The sequence below is a fragment of the Ambystoma mexicanum genome, chromosome 3q, assembly GCF_040938575.1.
Source record: "Ambystoma mexicanum isolate Mex_15411 chromosome 3q, UKY_AmexF1_1, whole genome shotgun sequence".
Lineage (NCBI taxonomy): Eukaryota > Metazoa > Chordata > Amphibia > Caudata > Ambystomatidae > Ambystoma > Ambystoma mexicanum.
Genome location: NC_090926.1, coordinates 621,927,376 through 621,945,977, shown reverse-complemented (window position 1 = coordinate 621,945,977; position 18,602 = coordinate 621,927,376). Strand labels below are relative to the sequence as shown.

At 44.1% G+C, this 18,602-nt stretch overlaps 1 protein-coding gene across 1 annotated transcript in view; it reads right to left on the bottom strand.

Moving 5' to 3' along the window:
• ELAC2 (elaC ribonuclease Z 2) overlaps positions 1–18,602 on the bottom strand; it is a 972,577-nt gene that overhangs the window by 829,453 nt on the left and 124,522 nt on the right. Inside the window, exon 5 of the mRNA XM_069654514.1 lies at positions 16,996–17,053. Coding sequence (XP_069510615.1) covers positions 16,996–17,053 — 58 coding nt within the window. The remainder of the gene's footprint in view (positions 1–16,995; positions 17,054–18,602) is intronic.

Below are 18,602 nucleotides of genomic sequence, written 5' to 3'. Positions count from 1 at the left end.
TCCTGTTGGCTGGGCATCACATCTAGCTCTATTTTGAGGTGTCAATGGCGTGAGCATCCTTCTGCCTGTCACAATTGTGTGGCGTGAGATGGATGCTCTTGTGCCTATTCTTTGCTGCTCTCATATGAGGCTTCCCATGTGTCTTTGCCTACGGAATAGTGCATCTGCATGGTACACCCCTGCATACATTATGTCATTATGTGCACCTAGCACGTATAGATTGCTCACCTCTGCCGCTGTCTACATCACATATCGCAACTGACACCAATTGCTGCCCCTCGCTCAACACGATGTATCCTTTGATCCTGGACAGACTACATATCACTAATCTGTGCACTTAAGGTCACGGATAGACTATACTACAGAGTGGCTTCCTTACGGTTGTACATTATGCTGACCACTGATCAATGCTATACCTCATATGCGCCCACAGCCCTTTTGATTGCTGTGTTGTGCCTTACGGTCGCCTACAGACCACATTTATTGTGTTGTGCCTTACGGTCGGCTACAGACCACATTGACCATTGTGTTGTGCCTTGCGGTCGCCAACAGACCACATTGACCATTGTGTTGTGCTTTACGGTCGCCAACAGACTACATAGACCATTGTGTTGTGCCTTACGGTCGCCTACAGACCACTTGATTGTTGTACCTTATGGTCGCTTATAGACCACATTGACCATTGTGTTGTGCCTTACGGTCGCCTACAGACCACTTGATTGTTGTACCTTATGGTCGCTTATAGACCACATTGACCATTGTGTTGTACCTTATGGTCGCCTACAGACCACATTGACCATTGTGTTCTGCCTTATGGTCGCTCAGAGACCACTTGATTGTTGTATGCCCTTGATCCCCTTCAGACCTCATTAATTATTGTGTTATGCCCTGGCCGCCTACACAATACTCTGTTGCGGTGCTTTGCATAGCTATCTTATGACCACACTGTATAGATCTGTATTGTGCCTTTGCTCACTAAGAGACCACACCCACTACACTGTGTACCAGCAACACCACAAACATCATGTATTGGTGCCTATCGACACTCATCCACCTATTGTATACTTACAGTAGATACTGGACTAGACAGCCAAACCTACATTCTACTCATTACACTTCCACCACCCTCTCCTCTTGGCCCAGTACCATGACACCTGAAAATCCGTATTTGGATGATCCAGCACTTTGGATACGCCACTTTGCCACTAAACCTATACCTAACCAACCCTGCACTATCACTACTAGAAATTTCAGACTGAACTCCAGAACTAGACCACCCACCCATCTTTGCTCCCTCCAGCCTAGCACATTGAATAGAAACGCTAGATTGAATTCTCGAACATGTCTTCCTACATTTCCGTATTCTCACCACCCTAGCATCTTAACCAGAAACTCCAGACTAAGGGCACGTAGTATGAAACACCTGCATACTGACCATAACTATGCTAATGCACCCATTGACTCTGTCAATCTAGCCAATAGTCTTCAGCACAGTCCACTGATACCACTTGAAAAACCTCCAAGAAAAGGCAAACTCATCAAAGCAGCCTTGCTGAATGCTAGGTCTCTTCCTGCTCATGCTCTCGACATCGCTGACTTTATAACCTATGAAAACCTTGATGTCCTCGCAGTCACAGAAACCTGGCTTAATGCCGCTTCCGGCCCCTCTTTGGCCCTCGCCATACCTAATAATTATGCCATTATTAGATCTGACGGAAACACCACTCAAACTAAGGAAGGCGGACTCGCCTTCATATTTAGAAATACCTTTGACATTAAAGTCATCCAAGACGCGCAAATCCCATCTGCTGAATCACTGTCAATTAAGCTACCTCTCTCACCCAACCACACAGCAACATTACATCTCATCTCATCTATCGACCACCAGGACCCATTTCCTCTTTCATTGAGGACATTGCTTCACTTATAACTATAAACACCAAGCCTAATTCCCTAACCATCTTACTTGGGGACCTCAACCTTGGTTTCAACGATCCTAAGGACACTAACGCCTTTGACCTAGCCAACACATTATCTGATTTGGGTCATACACACATTATCCACGAACCCACTCATATCAAAAGGTAGAACTCTAGACTGGCTATCACACATCAATTGCTCTATTGATCTCCTATCCATTGACCCATGTATCTGGTCGGACCATCATAAAGTAACCTTTGCTATCAAAGCTAACCCACCCCACCCGACGCCTATCATCGCCCCTGCCATCAGCACGAGAAACAAGAAAGATATTACTCCCGACAAACTCCTACCTATACTACTCCCTATACTGAATAATACTGATTCAGACGCTGACCCTACAGTTCTAGTGGACACCTACAACCAGGCTATACTCAAAGCTCTGGATTCTATTGCCCCTCTAAAACTGCGGAAACCGAAACCACAGCGTCACCTTAACACCTGGTTCATGCCACAGCTAAGAGAATTACGTAAAACCAAAAGAACCGCTGATGCACTTTGGAAAAAACATCCCACAGCTTCTAACAAGTCTGAACTAACCTTAGTCTCCTCTAACTACAAAGAAGCCATACTTCTTGCAAAAAAAGACACTTATAACAAAAGGATTACACAAGCGCAATCCAATACAAAAGAACTCTTCAAGATACTCAAAGAGCTAGAATCCCCCACTGCCCCCACTGACAAATGTATTGCTGACACACTATGGTGTAGTAATATTCAGAAAGCCTTATTAGACAAAATAGATTGTCTACAATCCAAAATCAACGCAAGAAAATCCTTACTATTAGCCGACCCTAACTACAAACCGCCACCTAACAAACATTCGACCTTTCAGTCAAACTGCAAACCTTTCAGCTTCTCACCCCTCTCAACTTGGGAAGTAGTAAACATCAGGAAACTAAAACCTTCAAACTGCCAAGGTGATGCCTGCTCTGCCCCGATCGTTAAAGCAGCTGCGCACGATCTGGCTCCATTCATCACTAACCTCATCAATACTTCCTTCAAATCCGGAATAGTTCCTGACAACCTCAAAGACGCTTGGGTCATCCCACTCCTCAAAAAACCCACTATTGATCCAGCCAACCCGTCTAACTACAGACCGATAACGACTGTACTGTTCTTACTAAAAATACTGGACAGAGCAGCCTATTTACAAATACAGGCCTACTTCGAATCAAATAATCTCTTAGGGCTTAGGCAATCAGGCTTCCGACCAAGACACGGCACGGAAACTGCACTAATTGACCTTACCACCCAGATCCAAACCTTGAAAGACAATGGCAAACTTGCACTCCTCTTGTTGCTTGACCTGTCAGCAGCGTTTGATTTGGTTAACCATCAAACACTCTGTCACCACCTGAAATCTGCAGCACACTTCTCAGATGCCGCCACGGCGTGGATCAGCTCCTTCTTGGCGAACAGAACCATGAGGGTCTTCTCTCCTACGGATTCTGCTGAGCCTGTACCAGTACCCTGTGGAGTCCCGCCAGGCTCCTGCGTGTCCCCGACTCTTTATAATATATTCACGAAACCCCTCTTCAGAATCCTTGACTTTCTGGGTGTCACGTATACCAACTATGCGGACGACACCCAGATACTCATACCTATCTCGGGTGACTACGAAACAGACAGCACGACCCTTAATGAAATCTACTCGGTCATACAAGCATGGATGGCACACCATGGTTTGTGCCTCAACGACGAAAAAACCGAGTTGATCATCCTGGGCACGCATGCCAAACTCAAGAATCTTAATCCCGCATTCAAAGCCTTTACCATAGATGGCAATCGCATCCCAGTATCAAATAACACTAAAACTCTTGGTATTTACATTGATGCTATCTTATCCTTCTCCAAGCAAACCAATGCAGTAGCTTCATCAGCCGCATACACCTGCAAGCTGATCACTGCATGCAGACCATTCATTTCCGTACCTAATTGCATTATTCTCGCTAGAGAACTAGTGCTTTCCAAAATAGACTACTGTAACGCCCTTTACTTGGGCACTAGTCACAAAAACATCAATAAACTACAAGTAGTCCAAAACAATGCCATCAGAGCTGCCCTCAACATTCCCAAAAAGGCGCACATATCCGAGATCAGTCGTAATCTACTCTGGCTCCCTGACGAGCATAGAATATCACTCAAAACACTGGCCCTTACACACAAAGCCAGAGCTAACCTTGCTCCAGCATACCTTACCAACCAACTCACACCTCACACCTCCTCTAGACCACTCAGAGTAGCACAAACTAACACCATGACCATTCCGAGATTCAAACTTCACAACTCGGGTGGAGCTAGCTTCCCTGTACAAGCTTCCAAACTATGGAACACCATCCCTGCGCCTTTACGAGCAGAACCCTCATTTAACCGGTTCAAACATAACACGAAGTGTTGGCTCCATAACTTGGACTACATGTCAGACTAACCTCTTGACCCCAGCATGACGGACTGCTGCCAGCTCACTTTGTAATTCATTGTATCTTTGTATGCACCTTCTATATTAATGTTTGTTCCTAACTGTAACTGTATTGGAACTTTTTGCTGACTGCATTGCTTGTACCTTCCTGTAACTGTAACGCAACTCTTTAATGAACTTACGTGCCCTTATGCCTCCGGGCCTGGTTGCACTTTATAAATAAATAAATACAAATACAAAACCAGGCTGGTTTGAGTGCATACAGTGCCAGTGGAAGACAGTGTAGCCATCCCTTCTTCAGAGTAAGCTTCAACGTGGCTATCCTTTCCTTTAACAAGCCGCTGAGCTTCTTGCATTTGCAATTCGCTTGAGGATGAAACGCCCAAGAAAACCAGTGCTCTATACCAAGCAACAAGCTAATCTGTTAAAATACTGCATTAACAAAATGAGGAGCATTGTCTGACCTCATGACTTCACACACTCCCCCCATCTGGGAAACACCTCCATTACCAAGAATGTGGCCGCACAGGTAGAGTCTGGGTGTGTACATGAACCTGCTTCTATCCATCTAGAGAATGGATACACCACAACAATTAGATCTCTGTACCCATTACATACTTGAATCATATCGACAATCGATATGCAAGTGCTGACAAGGCCCATTAGGCCTTGGGATAACTCCTCTAATTACATGTAGTGTATGCCCAGCCGTGAACTGCTGGCAAATTATACAGTTCACCATAAAAAAATGCAACATGTTCTGCCAAGTTCGGTACGAACCAGTTTTCAGCAATCGTTGCTGCTAGATTCTCCTTTGTCATGTGCGCTGGATAGTGTAACTATTCCAGTGCTATTTTCAATAAGGCTGTAGGCATCACCGGTTTACCAGTGCTGTCTTGTCACAAGCTCGGAGGGGTTTAAAGAACACCCTAGTTGCTTCCACAGGTTCTTTTCTTCCTGTGGTGCCTCCCTTTGGAGCTCCACTGAGTTCTTGCCATATTGCTATAGCTTTCAGGCTCGCTTCATGCAACAATCATTCTCTCATGCACATCAGTTATTTCCACACTTGTGATTATTTTGCTTGGCTTCAGCGTCTGCTGCTTGATTTCCACGCGAGATAAAATCTGTCCCTTTTGTGTGGGCCATGCATTTCACGACCGCTATGCCCACTGGGAGCTGTAGTGCCTTAATTAGCCTGTCCAATAAGGCTGCGTGCTGCACTGGCGTGCCGTCCTCTCGGAGGTAGCCCCTCCTTTTCCAGCATGCTAGCCCTGCGTGCACTGTAGACGTCACATAGGCGGAGTCACTGTACACCGTTACTTCCTGGTCTGCATGACTCTCGAGTGCGAGTATCAACGCCAATAATTCTGCAGCTTGTGCTGAGTAGCGTGCGGGCAATCGTGCACTATTCAGTACTCGAAATTCCCCATTTGCCGTGTGCTTTACCACAGCGGCGCCTGCATATCTCTGTCCATCATTTTGATAGATCTTCGAAGAACCATCAACGAAGATGATTTCTCCTTCAGCCAATGCATTTTCTTTCACTCTGGGAATCTCATCATAGAATTCTTTTTAGTTTGCGCAATCATGTATTGGCTCTCCTTCAGTGACTGGTTCTGCTATAAACATAGCTGGGTTCACTATTTTGCATCTAACTATTTTAATTGTTGGATTTGATATGATCACTTCATAAGCAGAACCTCTCTGAGATGTCAGTGTGTCTTTTGGTTTCTCTAAAATGGCAAAATAGTGGGTGCTCGACAAACAATGTCATTGGGCATCCCATTACAATGGTTGTAGCCTTTTCCATGGCGAACGCTGCAGCAGCTAAACTTTGTTCGCACAGGAAGTGACCCCTCATCACTGGGTCTAAATTCCAACTGTAGTATGCAAGGGGCTTGTACCCCAACTTGGTTCTCTGTGTGAGTACTGCGGTCACAACACCGCCATTCGTGTGTGAAAACAGGTAGAATTTCTCTGCATAATTGGGAATCCCTAAAACTGGTGCCGTGCAAATGGCCTTTTTTAGTTCAACACACCCTTCTTCCATGGTCTCGGTCCACAGCATTTTTTCTTTCATTGCCTGTGCTTTCTTCAAGGCTTGTAACAAGGGTCTGGTATAGGAACTGTAGTCAAAGACCCATGCCATGACATAGTTGCATAATCCGAGAAAACTCTGCATTTGTTTTATCGTGTGTGGTTTGGCTGTCTTTGAAATGACTTCAGCTCTTTCAGGGGTAACCTTTTTCCCTGCATGTGAGATTAGCTGGCCTATATACAGCACTTCTTGTTGACAATATTGTAACTTCTCCTTGTCAACTTTATATACTTTCTCAGTCGGTATAGTTAATAGCTGAATAGAATTGGATCTGCACTTTTCCTCTGTCGTGCTGCAAATTAGAATGTCATCCACGTATTGCAAGACAACACTCACTAATGCGATATTGCTTAAGTCCATCTGCAGGACTGTTGAAAATTCAAGGAGACTCGCAGTACCATGGGGGCAGCCTTGTGCTTTTCAGACAAACTTGTCTGAACGTAAACAATGTCAGATCTTGTGAGTCTTTGTGCAATGGGATTGAGAAAAATGCATTTTTCAAGTCAATCACCGTGAAAAACCTCGCCTCAACGGGTATATTACATAGCATCGTGGATGGGTTAGGGACTAGACGGATCTCTGCCTCGACTATCTGGTTTAATGGTCATAAATCTTGCACTAGTCTCCAAGTCCCACCTTTCCCTTTTTTCACTGGGTAAATCGAAGTATTGCATGAGGACTCTGACGTCACCAAGATGCCATGGTCCATCATGGCAGAAATGGCCTTAAAAATCCCTTCATCTGCTTCCCTAGACATGGGATACCGCCGTGCTTTAGGTAAAATTGCTCCTGGGTTCAATTTAATCTTCACTTCTCCAACTCCTTTCAGTAAGCCTACATCATAGGGACCTGTAGTCCATACTGAGACGGGCACCTTTGCCATGTCGTCCTCAAAATATTCAGGATGTTTTTGTGCCAGCATCATTCTCTGAGCACTTCTCTTGATAATTTTTACCAAATAGAGAAGATTAACCTCAACTGTCATCTCATCTTCACTTGTTTGTTCTTCAAACAGATCGTCATCAGTGATGTCAGGCAATCTGTAACCTTCCCAAATGACGATTACTGCACACCATTGTCTGCCTTCATTATCACCACCGTCAAGCAGAGCCATCTCTTCTCGCACTATGGCCTTTTGTATTGTCAAGGGAAACACTCGTCCCTTTTCCTCATGCGTAGGTATTCTTGGTCTGAATAAAAACTCATCTGGGGTTCTCATGGTGTTGTCTGCAAGGCCTGGTAGCCATGACATTAATATGCGCACTCCATAAGCGAATATTTTTGGTTCCAATGGAATAGCTCTCATAGCAGTTGGTCCTGCGTATGCTCTAATCATTTTGCATACGTTCAAATAATGCATTCCTGGAGTTGAACATACTATGCCCTTCTCCGTGAACGAGATATTTAACTTTGTCATTAGGTCTCGTCCCAATATATATTCACTGGGGATTGCCTTGAATATAGCAGTGGCACATTCATGTCACAATCTCCTATGGAGTCTGGAAGTTCTTTTGTAAATGCAACACAACGTGTTGCTCCTGTGAAGCCCTGACTATTTATGGCATTGCCAGACAAAGAAAACTTGCCTTCACATATATAAGAGTGCGTCACACCTGTGTCAACTAAGAAAGAATATTCTTTATCCCCTATACAGACATATACCCTTGGTTCCTCATGAGGGTTCGATGTCACTGATAGGCTAGAACACATCAGGTCTCCCAGTGAGCTGTACTAGTCCATATATAATCTTGTCCCATTCTGAGTGAACGAATGTCCCTCGTCACTTGTGGCATTTCTCATTCCTGAATTCAGTATCTGTCCTGTACCTGTTTCTGACAGTTGCATTGGCGACTGTTGAGACTGTTCCTGTGGAAAGTGTGTCACATTCTGGGGTTGCAAACTTTGCTGTACTCCCGGCGCTTGCTGCTACACCGTGCGATTCTGCGCAACTCCATTTCCACCCTGCTGTGAGAACGCAGATGGATTCACCATCCCTCCTCTTTTGAGTTGGTCGTTTTGCACCCTGCCTTGACTTCTGCATGTGCGTGCTAGATGCCCTGTCATTCCACATGTCCAACAGGTTGGCGGTGGTCCGATTTTCCCCATTTTGCATATTTTGAAAACCTCCTTGATTGTTCTGAAACCCTCCCAGATTACTCTGCCATCCTCTCCCTCGAAAGCCTCTTTCCCCTTGGGTAAAGCCAGTTAATGCTTTGATCAAACTGCCTTTGATTATTCATCTGCTGCATGTTAGATCCGTCTGTGTTAGTTATCATTGCCCCCTCAATGGCATACTTTGATAATTTTTTCTGTACCAATTTAGCCTCTTCACCTTTCTGTGCAGCATCCTTTTTGCGATTTTTCTCCTGCAGCAGCCTGCAATAGTGCGCGATGGTAAACTGTATTTCAGACCAAGGCTTAGCCTCAATCCCTACCAATTTCTTGAGCTACTTCTGTACCTGTTCTGGCAGCCCTCAGCATAATATATGCTAAAACAAGGGTATAGATTTTCCCCAAGATTCATGAGTTTCCAGCACCCAGGCGTCTTGGAAATTCTGAATGTAAAGCAAAGGATCATCTGACTCCATCTTGCGCGTCATTAAAGCTCCCATATCAGAAGTGTCCGAATATAGCCCTCGAAGCGCTTTCCATACCCCAGTTCTGCAATTGTTAGACGGCACTCTGTTATGCGCGTTATTGACTGTAGTCACTCCAGGGTAACCTGCCTGTGTCCACGCATCGTCAGATCTATCACCAAGTATGGCGATTAAACGACACGTAATATCCCCAATAGCCAACGTGTTCCCTCATGTCATGTTTTCCAACTTATGTATCCATTTTCCGGCTCCCTGATGTCAACATTGGGAGCTAATTTTTCATGTTTTCTCTGTCCATGTCAGGCCAGGGTATATATTGTGGTCTCGTTCCTCCTTTTTCTAGTAAAGGGAACTGTGACACATGACACTCCTCCTCTCTCATCATTTTTCTGTCTACCAGAGGGGTAATATTACTGCATCGCTGTCTACCTGGCAATGTCCTTAGTCTGCTCACATAGGGTGGTGGAGACACCTCCCTCTGACAATATGATACTCCTTCATGCCAGTCTGATTGTGTGGCTGACTGATGTCTTAGGTGCAGACCCACTAGAATCTGACCATCTTATTCCCTTTCCTCTAGAGAAGCGTTTGAGTCTTCTCTCGTCTTCTCGTTCTTCACATTCTTCACTTTCTGCGTCCGATATTGTCTGTGCCCAACTCGTGCAACTTCTCTCACCCTCCTCATTTCTGGTTAGGGTCAGCCTATCCAAGGACAGCTCTCCATTTCTGCAACTTCGAGAGGCGTCCTCAGTATCTTACAACTGAGTGCTCTCAAGACGCTCATCCTCTCCTTCCCTTTGGGGTACCTTTTCTAGCCCCATCTCATATATTCTATCTATCGTCTCTCCGATGCTTCTGGTGTCGAAGTCATCTTCGATATATGCCCTAGACATGCCTGGTACTGAATCGCACTCCGCAAATAATTCTTCTATATCTTCCCAGCCTACTACTGGATTGGGTTTTTTAACCTCTCCTTCCAGATATTCAAGATCCCGTGCTCTGTCTTTGCTTTCGCTCTATGTCGTCATCAAACTCTATACGCTTCCTCTCTGACCCTATCTTCTTGTTTCCTCGCATCTTTGTTCATATGCCCTTCGCATTTCGTCTTCTTATTCTCTTCTCCCGTATCTTTTGTTCTTCTTCTTCTATCCTCCTTTGTTCTATTCTATCTTGGTCATCAGCTATTCGCTGCTTACGATTGCGTTTTCTCTGCTCTTCTGCCTTTTCCTGTTTTCTGACCGGTTCATCACGATATAACTGCTCTCGTATCTGTTTATCCTTTCTCTTAGCCCCTTCATCTCTTCATCAGTTTTCTTTTTCCCTCCTCTCCAATTCATCCTGTTCTCCTTTTTGTCTCATATCCTCAATGCCTTTACCATCGAGTTTCAATAAAATCTGACCTCCCATCCATTTGTTCGGTACGAATACCATCTCATCAGTCCTATCCTAATCTCCTTTCCATCTCTTTTCCTCTCTTCCCGTACCTAGAGATGTACTTGCTTTTGTTTGGTTCCCTTTTTCCTTTTCGCGCCTCTCCTTATCCCTTGGGACTTGAGGTAATATCTCTGTCTTTCTCTGGGCTTTCGTCACTACTATGTGTAGGTGACTCATAGGACGGGTTGCTATATCCGTGGCTGCTTTAAGTTCTCTCAACGGGTATAATCCTTCGTCTTTACTAGCTTCGCTTTTTGTTTCAGATGTGGCGGGTGCCACAGAAGGCTCTTTACCCCCCCCCTTTGTGCATATATTCAATATCCAATCTATCAGTGGCTCCTCCTCCTTTTCTTGTCGATACATATTCCAAAGTTCTAATCTAGCTAGGCGTTTGTCTAACTTTTTGCCAGTGTATGTGGTGTGCAAATATGTTGTCATGTGCTGTAGGACCGTTTTAGATAGCGATCCTCCCTGGTGCCATGGCATGAACGTTTTGTCTGCGGTCCCTTTAACCCATTCTGCAGTGTACGGTTTAAGCTTCAGTGTTTGTTTCGGCAGCTGTTTGCACATGTGCGCCAATGGGGTAATGTCTTCCATGCTTAACCTGTTTATCTTATCTTTGTATAACACTTTATTATGCTTTATGTTTCACAAACAAGAACAATATGAGCGAGCAACAATCGTTGCAAGCTCCAATCCCGTTTTTTCAACAAAAATGTAACTTACCTTTGTTAACCACAACCATCAAAACATGCCATGCAACATCATATCACAATCGTGCAATTTTCATGCTATTTTTTTTAAGTTTTTACCTTTCGACGTCATCGACAAAAACATAAAACAGACAAGACAGACTCCGGCCGGCTACACAAATCTCATGCCATCTGCTTCCTCAGATGCATTCTGCCCCTAATTGTATTCCGACATGGAATTTAAGCCCATTTCTTTCAGATAGTCTTTATCGATTCTAGTCGTCTACATCATCCTATCAATTCAGGACTTTAAATGAAGGCTTCTTCTAGCGCTCTTTTAAAACCTAGGAACATGGGCATATACTCCTTACCTCGGTCACTCCCAGTATCTCTATTGCTCGGCCACCCTCGAGTCAATATTTTCCCCTTATATATACACATTATACTTTTACTCTGACGTTATTTTTATCCCACCTCCCTCCGTTACCTTTCCTTTGCTTGTTTTAAGGCATGCAACTTTTTGCCAAAGCATTCAGTCTTTTTCACCCACTGTTCGCATGTTTTTCCTCTCCGGATGCTCGGGATCACCGCCTTCGTTACCGCCTTCGTTACCGCCTTTCCATGCTGCTTGTCCGATCAGCTGCTCGTAGAAGTGGGAAGGGGTTTTTGGGAGAAAGCAAAGGTTCCTTCAGACCTCACCTGCAGAGTTTTTAATGAAACTAGCCACATCTACGGCGAGCTTCTCGTTCTATCAGCCGGATGGCAAAGGACGTGATATTGCCGAGCACCCGAAGTTACTTATGTCGACGGTTGTTAGGGAGAATTCTCTGTTTAGGCTGAATTTCCCTACCTAGTGAGTCCCCCAGCAGCTTTGCTGGATTTCTGGGGTTTCTTTTTTTCTCCTGCCAAGAGTGAGACTCTTTTACCCTCACTCTTGGACATGTTGAAGTGTGTTTTCTTGGTTAAACCTTGTGTTGAATGGGCTATGGGGTCTTTTACTCCATAGGGCCTCATGTATTTTTGTGATGTGGGTTACACAGCACCCTCTGTGCCGTGACCCAGGGGTGTCCTAGGGACTCCCCAACATAGACTCCATACCCTGGGACTGACTACTGTCTCCCAGGGCATGTAAAGTCACCAAAGACTTTGCTAGTCGTGAATCCTGAACAGAACCAGTACACACCATCATATTGTGGACGTACTGGCTGGGGCAATTCGATTGCCCCAGGGTCTGTTAGTCGAGGGGGCACGTCTCCGTCCCCCCTGATCGAGTTTTGGCTGGTGGCAGTGGAAACTACGTTTTATATTCGACCGCGAATATTTTCCTATGGGATTTCCCATTGTTTTAGGCTAACACATTTAATTATTTATTTACGGTAGCCTTAAACATACCGCCGGTTTATATATTTATTTTTATAACTCCGGTTGGGACTTTTTGCCAAAACTTGATTCTAAAATGGCGTTGGTGTTCGCCTCTGTAACTCTGACCCAAAGTGGAGCCCTTTGTTCCACTTTTGGCGGGCTTCTCCACAGAAGCCCTCCAAAGTGGTGCCACTCTGTCTGGGGTACTTAGGAGGGGTGGAGGGGGATTTAGGCACCCTGGACTGAGTTACCTTGGTAACTCAAGTCGCACTCCGTCCTGATTGGCCCAAGTGGTGAGCCGGCCGGCTCACCACTTAGCATGTTTGAGTGACAGCTAGGCTGGGTGAATGGGGGTTTGCTGCATAAAAGCAGGGCTTTGGGGACTGGAACTTCAGAAGTCGCCACAGGACCAAGAATCCGACGAGGGAAGAGCTGAGCCGACCTGCTTCGACGACACCACCCGGTGGAGCCCTGCTGAACCGTCTCACCACTTTTCCCGACGACCGAGGAGAACTCTTAACGGAGTGGCTCCTTCCCTTGACTGGTGGGGACAACCAGTTTTCGCCTTCTTTTCGCTTCTCGAGGTATCTCGTGGCCGCCTTGCCAGTGCCAAGCACCCCGGCAACCGGAACCCCACCACTTTTACCCCAACCACGAAAGTCGGTACAACCCTTTAACCGGAGGACTCAGCGGCTGGTTTCTTCCCGGGCAGTGCAACGACCTTCTTCTTCTGCTCTTCAGCGAGAACTTCTTCTCCCCTGACCGACGTCGAGCCTTGCTGCCACTTCCTGGAACAACTGCCACCGCTGGAGGATCCTTTCCGCTTAAGGTACCGTGTTCCGCCTGGCTTCCCTTGCTACCGACTGTACGGGGTAGATTTAGCCCCCGGCTTTCGACCCTGGGAGTGCCTGGGACACCCTGGCTAAACTTTCTAAACCACTCTAAACTCTTTCTAACTCTTTGCAAGACTTTGAATCCCTAATAACAGTGTGATCTTGGGCACATTTTCGCTCCGGCTACTCTAAGAGTGGGCCCTGCCTAGTGACTTTTGCTCACCTGTGACTTTGTGTTTCTTTGAGCCTATTGCAAGTGTTCTGGACCTTAGAGTGGTGTGTTTAACCCATTTCTGTTTCTTTTTACCCCTTCCTTAAACCTACTAGAGTGTCATCTAACGTTAAGCGCTCACCTCTGTTTTAATTATGTGGAGTTAACTTAGAGTTGTCTAGATAGGAGTAAGGGTTGAAACTGCTTTCATTATAACTGTGTTTTAAGTGTTTTTACTATACTTTGCTAGAGTGTTTTCAACTTATGTGTTCTTAAAAAATAAAATAACTATATACTTTTGAAACCAAGCTCTGGTCAGTGTTTGCTTGTGCTATTGTGTCTGAGTACATATTGTGTATACTTTGCATACTGCCTAACTCTTCTTGAGGGAAGTCTGACTGCTCAGCCACAGCTACCAGGTAAATCTGGGTGGTGCAGACTGCTACCAAGTGGGTTTACTGCTATACCTGTAGTCTTAAATCTTTTGCAGTGTTCCCCAAGGGAACTGCACAGGTTTCTGCCTAACAACGGTCAATGGTGTCTTATCTAATCATAACCATCTACTCTTTGCTGCTAAGTGAACTGGATGGACCACAGCCAGCCCATAAGACTGGGGGTCTCCAAACAGCCCTTTAAGATGAGCAGCAGCACCCTCGAGATAGATGGGGATGTAGATTTGTACTCTTGCACCAAATAATATTGACAATTCAATAGTTTGACATAGGGAGTCCGTTTAATGACAAGTACAAAAAAACGGAGAGTTCAATGAACCTCAGCAACTGCTCGATCTTCCTTCTCACTTAAACTGCACTTAATTTCAGAAAAAAACACCTATATAGCAAAAAAAATCAGTCTGCTTCTTGGACTGAAAAAGTTCAGTATGGGTATGGCAAGGCTGCATGGGTAGGTGTGGAAGTCCCATCCTTTTCTACCTGCCATGCCACGTGATTAGGACACCGTGAAATCGGCCTCTTCTTCATGCATTTTCGTGTATTTTATTTAGTTCTGCCAGTCTACCATCTGTGGCTTAGCTCGACCTTGCTGAACAGGATACTCGGTTCCTTTTCTTCTTAATTTTTGTATCCAATACTGGCCTATTCCAGCCTGATACGACCGTGACTTCTTTGCAGGGTTACCTTCATATGGGTTTCTCTCCGTCTTAATTCTCGATTTGTTTGCTGCAGCACTCTCCTCTTGTGACCTTTAGTAACCTCTGTTCAATTCTGCTCATGTGCGTAGTGGATTTTCACTCATCTGTAAAGTGCTTTTGAAGTAGATATCTGTATAGTTGGCGCTTGCCGCAATCTATTTTACTACTAAGCATAAGCAAGCTTCACAATTTTTCTCTTGCGGTTTCTTGCATCTGTACACGTTTAAACTGGCTTAATGTCTTCATCGTGCATATGGCATAAGTTTCTTCAACTTGAAATCAACTTTCACCTTAGGCTCAAGATGTCACTATCCATGGTATTTCGTCTCAGTCAGTATTCTCAGGTAATTAGATCTTATATATGTGCGTCAGTCTGGTTTCTTATGACGTCACCATTAGTCTTCCTTTAGTATCTTCTTGGCTTCTTCAGGTATTTCATTCTGACAAACGTCCTTTTGTCTTGTCTGTAGATATGGTCATCTCAGTGGGTACCTTACAGTACAGGTTTTCTTAGGTGTCGGTACTTCACTAGGTGCTGTTACTCCGATAGGCACTGCGTAGAGCCAAGCTGCGGCTCTCTGCTGGTTTATCTGTTCTCCATACGTAAAATATTTTGGCATGAACGTTCCTGGCACTTCGAAGGGGGTGGCTGGAGAGCGGATGATGCCTGGCACTTCCTCTTCAGCCTGTAGACTTACATTGCCGTGATCTGTACAGCTGGTCTGCCATCATAGAAGTAGCGGCCTGCAGGGGGTGCCAGACAGTAAGAAAGCTGCCATTGCCCCCTTTCTTATGCCGGGTTCTTTGTTAATCATTCTTTCTTTCATTTATTTAAATGTTTATTGAGTTTATATAGCACTTTAATCCAAAGCACTTTACAGCATAACAAGGTACAATAATGAAAGAAGCATATTTACAAACATGAAACAAACCAGTGATACAGTATGTAGAACAATTTACTTAAAAGGAGGGGAAGAAGGGGGGAGGGAAGAGGAGGTAGGTAAGGAAGGTTTCAATGTCTGATTTGAGGTCAGCGGGAGGAGGGGGAAGAAGGGAGGGGAATGGAAGGGGGGCAGTGGGTGTGTGGGGGGAAGAGGTAGGGAAGGAGAGGTAGGGAAGGAGAGACTTGGAGACACATGCTCCAAGTCTAGCATCTGGAGGCAGTGTGGTACACTGGGAAGAACTGTGAACTGTTAAGCAAGTACATGTGACAGAACGGTATCATTTCCAATACCCTCCAGCTCATAGCTTGAATGTTTGCCCCACCTGCCCTTTATGTGGCATTTTACTGCATTCTGCCCATGACAGGTGAATTCCCACCCCCCTGCGCTCTCCTACAGGCTTGCCCAAGCTGAAAGAAGAAAGGATACAAAAGCCCAATAGAACAGATCCCTATTCACTTACTGAGCGGGATTAACCGTAACTCCTTAGGCTACTACACACAGAGTGGGGAGCCAAACACAGCAAAACAAATGCGTGCAATACACCCTTTTAAAGAAAACCTGTACTGAAAATAAAGTAACAACGCCACCAACAAGCCATTAACTTCCTCAAAGGAAAGCGCACAAAATGATGGTACTCATTTGCTCAGAGCAGTACAGAAAGAGGTGGTCTCAGAGAAAGGGCCCTTAAAGCCTGCAAGTACGGAGTGGTTGAGATTGTGAGGTTTCATGTTGCATGATAATTCTTTTGTTGGGAAATGTAGTCCCCAATATGTTGCTGCATTCAGCTGCGCAAAGTTTAATTAAAGAAATATGGTGCATAATGCAGACACGACATGGAATATTTTCCCTGATTGATCAGTGTGAGGATTGAAGAATTTTCAAGCAACAAGTCAGTGGAAGCCAAACTTGCAATTGTTGCACGAGAATGAACGTGTCGATGGAATGAGGGAGCATGTAAACTACTACAGAATATTAGATGTTATTAAATTTACAATTGTGCAGGGTTGGGAATGTATAATTAACAATGAACCATCAAGTCTTGAGACCCTTTATTATCATATCAAGCAAAGGTGCAAGGGTTGGTACACCATCTAAGAGGGTCAACACATAATCACATCCAACTTTTTCACCAAGTTTACGATGGTTAAAGTTGCGAAAAATCACAAATGTAGATTTCGATATTAGACAAAGATTAACTTCTGGGTAGTAGTAGAACATTTGCTAATAAACTAAAGAGCACAGAAAAAGTGACTCACTGGCATTCACTCTTACCTAGGTCTATGCCCTGTAATGGTCCGGAAAACACTTTTATGGCATCCAGGTACTTTTGCTGTAAACAAGAAACCAAAATTATTAAAAAGAACACATGCACTCAAAGACTTTATACACACACCAATAAACAAGGCCAGCTAAATAATATATGAACAATCTGTATAGAGCTGCTCACAAACAGAATCATCTCCAACAGTGTAATGTGCGTTCATATAATCCAGCACAATAATGCTAATTTTGTCAACCCCTAAAACAAATGAAGTTGGTCTACCCTGATTAAAGGTAAATATACATGAACAACACGTACAGAGCGCATCATGCATATTTGCATTTATTGAGGACATGCAAGTAGCATATAGGGCCCCCTTTTTTGCAATGTTAAATTTTTGTCAGGTGGAACGCCCCCCCCCGTTTCCGGCCTTAGTCCCGCCTTCCCATTTTTCTATATGAGGTGTGATGTCAATTTAATATAAAATTGATAGCAAAGATGATAGTGTTTTTGCAGTTTGATATGATTTGATATAAAGTGAATATAAAGTTTATATAAAAATGTGGGCTGGGAGTGCTTGTGTGCACTGCTTCCTGTTGGAGGTCAAATTGAGCTGCGAGAAGATAGACTGCGAATGTTAGGGTTTTGTCGCGGTGACGCTGGAGTGGTTCCTTTGTAAATATTTATAAGCCTTTGAATAATAATGTTTATATGTACTTTATAGTATCTGAATATAAATTTGGCATCATTGATAACAGTTTTTATGTAGATGCAATATAAAACCAGGCAGTGTCTGACGTCACGATTTTATAACAGTTTTTCAATAGATTTAATATAAAAAAGAGGTGGTGTTTAAGGTACGCCATCATAATTTAAGAATAAAAGCAGAATAAAAAAAAATGCATAAATATGAATACAAATGTTTTTTTATATTAGGATGTGCCAGGGCAGACATGCCCAGGCATGTACAGATATGGAGCTGGCAGTGTTGTGAAGTTACCAGGGCATGCCCGGACATGAAACCATTGAAAATATAGGCCGGCAAAGCGGAGCTATGGGTTTAAAAAAGCAGCTAAGTAGCATGGACTGGGAATATATATTTTACTAACATTATATTTGAAATAATAAAATAAGGGTTTAAAAAAAAATGAAAGTAAAGATCTAATTTCAGGGCTGCAAAACACAGGTCTGTGCAGTTAAACACAAAATTACAGAATGCTGTGGCATTTAATTTTGTTGACCAAAAACACAGCTGCAGTCCCATAGGCAGAGATGAAACCATTGGAAATATAGGCTGACAAAGCAGAGCAATGGCTTTAAGAAACAGTTAAGTTGCCCGGCCTGAGAACATCTATTTTACTAACATTAAAACATGTTGCAATGAAAAAAAAAGTTTGGTAAAGAAAAAAAAAGAAAAAAGGTAAATGCTGCTTTCCAGGTCCGAGACAAAAAAAGTTGAAAGCTATTATTGGTGGCAGTGTAAAATGTAGTTTTACAGAGTGACACATTTTGCATACGTTAGCCAACCAAGGATGATGGAAACGTTAAGCTGCAACTATGACTTGCAAAAACATAGGGTAGGGCTGTGTGCACATGCTGTGTTATAGAGTGTCAATGT